General features: G+C 33.1%; 1 protein-coding gene across 1 annotated transcript in view; it reads left to right on the top strand.

Annotated features, from left to right (window-relative positions):
• Positions 1–2,301: 2,301 nt before the first annotated feature.
• The window catches only part of Smp_208040 (hypothetical protein), a gene marked incomplete at both ends in the record, with an annotated part of 17,929 nt that continues 12,592 nt past the window's right edge, over positions 2,302–7,638 (top strand). The window contains one exon of the mRNA XM_018796456.1: positions 2,302–2,576. Within this exon, the coding sequence (XP_018650667.1) occupies positions 2,302–2,576 (275 nt within the window). The remainder of the gene's footprint in view (positions 2,577–7,638) is intronic.

Here is a 7,638-nt window from a genome sequence, read left to right as displayed (position 1 = left end):
AAGCATTGGATGACCGTTTTGTCGCAGTATGAAACTTCTCATCAGTGCGCAACCACGATCTCGCTCACGGGACTCGAACCCAACAACTTCGGTCTAGCATGCGAACATTTAACGTCTAGACCACTGAGTCGGAATTCAACGGTGTAAATGCCTGACTTCAACCAACCCATGATGTTGTGCGATCATCTTTCATTGTCTTTGGTGGGTAACTTTCTCATACCCGACATCAATTAGCTCCACTGGTCACGGCTTCTCACTAGAACTCCGAGAATTACCTCTCGATGTTGTTCATTAGTGAGTACATGATAATTATCAGTATAGAGTAATGTAGATTGCTGACTTTTTATTGATATCATGAAAATCAGATCATTGAGATCAGTGCTTCCAGGTTTCCAACAGTGGTCTAACATTGATCAACTCATCATCTCAATCAAAACTTAACAATCTCCACAACCCTATACTGATAATCGACAATTTGTTTGGATGAAATCAAAAAAATTCTATACAATCGGTTTCCTTGATAAGTGTAAACAGTACTAGAACAACAAGGTTTGCGTAATACAATGAATCCATTCTATCTTATGACCACTTATCATCTGCAAACAGCCTGAAATTACAACAGATACATGTGGAGAAATTCAAACACTTCACTTCTACCTGAAGTTTGTACTGATGATGTCGTTCAGAAGGACGATGAAAGCTCCACGACCAAACCATCGAGCTCAGAGAACAAACCCACATCAAAATCACCCACCTGAGCTACAAATCTTCTCCACTATGATTATAATTACAAACAAAGGTTTAACCTCTTTTAGTCAGTGAAGCTTAAATGAACGTTTACGAAATGGAACTAAATATCAAACGAAAGAGAACAGTATACAGATATATGATTGAAAATAGTTTATGGTGATACTGATTTATATGTTACTGTGTCAGAGAAAGATTTATCATGTTATCTTTCTGTACAGATAGGTCAAGTTGTAAACGTTAGATAGTAGATGCCTTTACAAGATGAAGTAAAATGGATGTTGTTTGATTTTCTTAATTGTTTTAAATATACATCTGGTATTGACTAAATCTCCACTCTACATCAAGTGAATAGTGATTGCATTTGTGAAGGCTTTACTACTATTTAGGCATGGATTACTCCGAAATTGTCCAGAAAAAAAGTTGAAACCTTTTTCTCTGCTGTTCGTGTTTGCCTCATTGTAAAAACTCCCAATTATAAGCTATAGTTGACAAAAGGCATTCACAACTACTTAATGTTATAAACGGTAAGATACTTGTTATAGCGCTAGGGTTTCTTGTTATGACAATCCTTTCACTTTTTACACGAATGCGGGACGTTAATTTACCTTAGACGAATATCTACACTAGATTCCTACTCAGTGTCTATTCTACAGGACTTCAACACAACTCAGATCAAAAATACGAGATTAACCTGATTAAAACGTAAATATATTTCCACACCAAAAATCCAACACAATCCAACAGCAAAGAACAGTCAATCCATAAAAGTCAATAAATAATAGGGATAGGAGAATATATAACACATATCACACAATATCTACATTGTCTGACTCAGCAAAACAACCAATCATTATCATTCTCGCCCATACATCACTTCAATAAATCAAAAGAGGTTTTGTGGAGATTTCAGTATTTTCATAGTTGAAATCATGAGTCAATTGAAGCTAGATAGATGCTGGTTCAGTGGTCTATCGGTTAAGTGCTCTAGCGCGAGACTGCTAGGTCCTGGGTTCGAATCTCGTGAGTGCGGGATCGTGGATACGCACTGCCACTGAGGAGTCCCATAATAGGACGAAACAGCCGTCCAGTACTTCCAGGTTTTCCATGGTTGGTCTAGCTTCAATTGACTCATGATTTCAACTATGAAAATACTTCAATAAATCACACAACAACAAAGTCTATAAATTTGATTGATATAATCCTTTATGATAGGCTTTTTCTTTTTTCATAGTTGAAAGCATGAGTCAAATGAAGCTAGACCACCATGGAAAACCTGGAAACACTGGACGGCCCTTTCGTCCTCTCGTGGGACTCCTCAGCAGTGCGCATCCACGATCCCGCACTCGCGAGATTCCAACCCAGGACCTACCAGTCTCTAGCCAGAGCCCTTAACCGATAGACCACTGAGCTGGCATCCAACGGAGTTAATATCTAACTTCAACTGATCCACGAAGTTGAGCAACCATTCACCAATTTTCTTCAGTGAGTTCCTATCTCACGACAGACGTGGTTTGCACTCCACTGGTCACTGCTTCTCACTAGAGCTCCTGGATGTACCTCCCGAAGTCACTTTTAAAATACATCCTTTTTTTCTTCATATCCTTCTTTAGGGATCTTGAAGATCGGTACCTACTTCGATTAACATCTAAAGTACGTGAAAAATTATTTACAACAATGAATACAATATCGGATTATTTTATCACTAAGTCTAATCATAATCATAATGATCCTAATGAATCTTATCTATACGAACTTGGTAATCTTATGTTTAATTGTATCCAATATGATTGTTTACGTCGTTTACGTTATTATTGGTTACCAAGATGGTTATTACATTGGGATAGAATCATTAAAAATTGTCAATTTTTACCCAACAACAATAATAATGATAATAATAATGATTATTCTAATTTATTTTATATACCATCAAATTGTTCATCCATTATTCATAATAATAATAATAATAATGATAATGAGTATGATAAGTATTGGCATCATAAATCATCTAGTATATATACAGAAAGTTCTAATATGGAACAAAATATTGGTCATGATATTGTGGATCATCACAATAACGATACTACTACTACCACTACTACTACTACTACTACTACTGGTAATGTTGAATATGAAGAATGTCAGTACAACGATGTATTTGAAGATCATAATGATGATGATGGCGATACTGTAAACTGTCATTATTCATTACAGAAATCAATCAAGAAATTGAATGATGAAAAATCATGGAATAAAGAAATTTATAATTTACTTATTAAAAATGCTTTATCTAAAAATGGTTATCTTATACAAACTAAATTAAATAAACAATTATTAAGTAGTATATCAAAACAACGTTTAAAATCATCTCTATCATCAATATTCAATACATATATATCAAATGATAAATATCAAATAAATCTAAAAGCCAATCAATCATTATTATCATTATTATTTAAACAATATAATTTATCATGGACAATACCATATGAGTATGATATAAGTAGTATCATTGGTTTAAAATGGGAAAATTTTTTAAAAAATCATTCTCAGAAATTAACACCATCATCATCATCATCATCATGCTCATATAAACAAATGAATAATTTAATAAAACAAAATAATTCAATTATAATTGATTCATTTATATCAACATTAGGAATTAATAATAATAGTGATAACAATAGTAATAATAATAATAGTAATGATAATAGTAGTAATAATAATAAGTATAATTATAATAGTAATAATTATAATTATAATAATAGTAATAATAATAATAGTAATGGTAATGATAATAGTAATTATAATAGTGATAACAATTATAATAATAATAGTAACATTAATTATAATTATTATTATAGTAATAATAATAACAATAATGATAGTAATAATAATAGTAATAAGTATAGTAATAATAATGTTAATGGTATTAATAATAATTGTTATTATGGTAATAATAATCGTAATAATACTTATTATAGTAATAGTAATAATAATAATGGTAATAGTAATGATAATAATAATAGTAATGGTAATAATAATAGTAGCAGTAATAATAATTACTACTATAGTAGTAATAATAATAATGTATCCTTAAGATCCCCTTCAAATATTAAAGAGAATAATAATAATAAACTTACATTATTAAAAGAAGATTTAATGAATAAAAAAAATGAAAAAATTTTAAAAATTAAATGTTTAATAGCAATTTATAGTGATTCAATAGCTGGTGGTCCATTTCAATCATATTTAGAAAGGTAAATTGTTTAATATATAATTAATCAGAGTTTTTCTTTTGTTGTTGCTAAATTAAGATGTTATTATTTAAAGATTTTGAATAGGATTAATGATAATTTGAAGCAATTCGTCTTACTTACCTACGCCTGTTACCCCTCGTCGAGGAGCATAGGCTGCACACCAGCATTCTCCATCTAACCCTGTCCTGGTCAATCCTTTACAGTTCTTTTAAGTAACTATTCATTCTTTTCATATCTGCTTCTATTTCCTAGCGTAATGTGCTCTTTGACCTTTCTCTTTTCTGTTTCCCTTCCGGATTCCAAGTTAGGGATTGCCTCGCGATGCAGTTTGGTGATACCCTTAATGTATGTCCTATCCACTTCGAACGTCTTTTCCTAATTTCCTCTTCAGCTGGAAGCTGGTTTGTCCTCTCCCACAAAACACTGTTGCTGATCATATCCGGCCAGTGAATGCTGAATATTTTTCAATCATCCACCATTGTCTTCAGCGAGTTGATATCTCACAACAGACCTAAAGTTAGACATTAACACCATTGGATGCAGGCTGACTCAATGGTCTAGTGGTTAAGCGGTCGCTTGCAAAACTGGTAGCTCCTGGGTTGGAATCTCGTGAGGCGAAATCGTGGATGCGCATTGCTGAGGAGTCCCATAATAGGACTAAATGGCCGTCTAGTGCTTCCAGGTTTTCCATGGTACTCTAACTTCAATTGACTCATGATTTCAACTATAAAATTATATATATATATCCAAATTAATAATCCAGAATAACAAATTTCGTCAAGTTTAAAATAGAGTACATCATTTAAAACTGTAACATGTGAATCAAGGAATGTTTGTAATATCAAATCAAATCAAATCATTAATACCAAGGTTGACCAATATAAAGTGTTAACTAAAATCAGTTTACAAGTGAAATGTGAAATTGTGAGATCAATGATCAAAATAAATATAGTTGACATGGGGGTGAGAGAGAATAATGGGATTACAAACCACAAAATTACTTAATATGTATAGAGGTGGATGCTGAATAGTTTTTTCTAAAAGATAAGCAAGTGCGATAATCATAGTGACAATTGTAAGATGTGCAGATAAGATAAATTTAGGGTATAAAAATGAACATTAATTTTTGACGAAGTTTTGTTCTTCGAGCTGGATGGTTTGGTTATGGAGCTTTCATCATTTTTCTGAACGACATCATCAGTACAAACTTCAGGTAGAAGTGAATTGTTTGAATTTCTCCACATGTGATTCACAGCTTGTTCTGTGCATCTCGATGTTGATTGGTTCTTATTGACACAGGACAAACTGTGAATCACATGTGAAGAAACTCAAACAATTCACTTCTACCTGAAGTTTGTACTGATGATGTCGTTCAGAAGGACGATGAAAGCTCCATAACCAAACTATCCAGCTCAGAGAACAAAACTCCATCAAAATCATCCACCTGAGCTACAAATCTTCTCCATCATCTCATGAACATTAATCAAATTAATGTCACCATATTATAAAATTGATTATTAACAAGTTGACCCTGAATTTGGCCAGGATAAAAGGAGCGGCTGGACATATTTCTTTCATTTCACTTATAAACTGAATCAAGTTAACACTTTATATTAGTCAACTGTAGTATTAAAGATTTGATTTGATTTTATATTACAAACACTCCTTGATTCATATATTACAGTTTTGTTAAATGATGTACTCTACCTTAAACTCGGCCAATTTTTTCGTTGTGGATGATTAATTTGGATATATATATATAATTTTATAGTTGAAATCATCAGTCAATTGAAGCTAGACCACCATCGAAAACCTGGAAACACTGGACGACCATTTCATTCTATTATGGAACTCCTCATCAGTGCTTATCTACGATCCCACCTCATGAGATTCGAACCCAGAACCTATCAGTTTCTCACGTGAGCGTTTGACCACCAAACCACTGAGATGGTCGGTATCCAAAGATGTTAATGTCCAACTTCAACCAATCCACGAAGTTAAGCTACCTGATGACAAATTATTGAAAAGAATATTTTTTTATTCATATAATTGTGTTTTAATGTAATTAATCGTCTTTTTTCTAAATTAAGATTTTATATTAAAGATTGTGAATAGGAATAATGATAATGATTATCACTTGTTGATCAAGTAATATAAACCACATTGATGAAGATATTTTTATGAAAGTATCATAATATTTAAGCCTAAATTATATTAGACTACCAAAAAAGTTGAGAAAAGCTGGATTTTGATAGAGTTTTGTTCCTTGAACTAGATTATTTGGTAGTGGAGCTTTCATCAGTTCGAGCTGCTAACAAGATTAAAGTATGATTGGTCATTAAGCCTGGAATAAACAAACACTTAACCTACTGACTATTAAATATGTGATATTCTTTCCTCCCATTGATTTCTAATCCGGACCCACTGACTGTGAATGCTTGTAACTGTACTGAATAAACAGTGACATAGTTTTAATTTGGTTCTCTATTCTGGGTCGTGAATCCTGGATCTGATATAACGTGACTAGTCTTATTATCGTGCTAACATACAATCGAAGTTTATCTGTGAGAGAGGGAGAGAGAAAGAGAGGGGGGAAAATATTTTAAACGATCTAGAAGGGGATTTGTGGAGATTTCAGTATATTTCAAAGTTGAAATCATGAGTCAATTGAAGCTAGACCACCATCGAAAACCTGGAAGCACTGGATGGCCGTTTCGTTCTATTATGGGACTCCTCAGCAGTGCGCATCCACGAACCCACTCTCGCGGGATTCGAACCCAGGACCTACCAGTTTCGAGCCGAAGCCCTTAACCGATAGATATTATTCTTATCTAATGTCTTTTATCACACATTATATCTGAACGAATGAACTGCTATCAACTTTTATAGATTATATTTACTAAACAACCCTGATTGGGATGCATACTATGAACCAGTATATCCCGTAACTTTTAGATCATGCCTGTAAAAATGGCGTGTACCTGCCCTTGCAGAAATATATTATTATTATTTATGCACTGAGAAAAGAATAAAAATCATCAGAAGAAAAGTTTCTTTCAGATAAAGAATATCATTTTTTTAATATGAGGAGTAAACTATAGTGACGTCTTCACTGGCTTCTGAGCATTTTTAATAATATGTCACTTCACTGGGTTGGACCATTTCTAGGACCCCAACAGAGGTGTCATGATGGACTAATGCATCCATGACTAGTACAAAATTACTCTAGCATTCCATCACTTTGTTTGATTATCAATAGTTCAGTGTTATTTGTTCTTGGATTTTTATAAATTTGTGTTACGTATTTTCACAATTTATTTTTTTCTATTCGTTTACATTAGCTGGTGTTCTTGATAACTTTGTTTCTCGACGACTTGAACGTGTTGCACCATTAACCACAAAGTATTTACATTTACTTTTCAGCAAACAGAAGCTCTTGGAGCTCCACCTCGAAGTTTCTCTTCAATAAATGTATACGCATTGTCAACCTCCTCGATTTTAGACCCGTCAACTAATTTGGGATCGGGTGGAAAGTTTGCTGATGTTCCTTTTTATTCGTTTGGTCCGAATGCTGACTTTACGGTGGATGACTTTCGTTCAGTTTTAAAAGATAGTAGAGGTGTTCGTGTGG

The sequence above is a fragment of the Schistosoma mansoni genome, chromosome 2, assembly GCF_000237925.1.
Source record: "Schistosoma mansoni strain Puerto Rico chromosome 2, complete genome".
NCBI classification, from domain to species: domain Eukaryota; kingdom Metazoa; phylum Platyhelminthes; class Trematoda; order Strigeidida; family Schistosomatidae; genus Schistosoma; species Schistosoma mansoni.
Note: the sequence above shows the minus strand (reverse complement) of the source record. Positions and strands in the feature narration are given on the sequence as shown.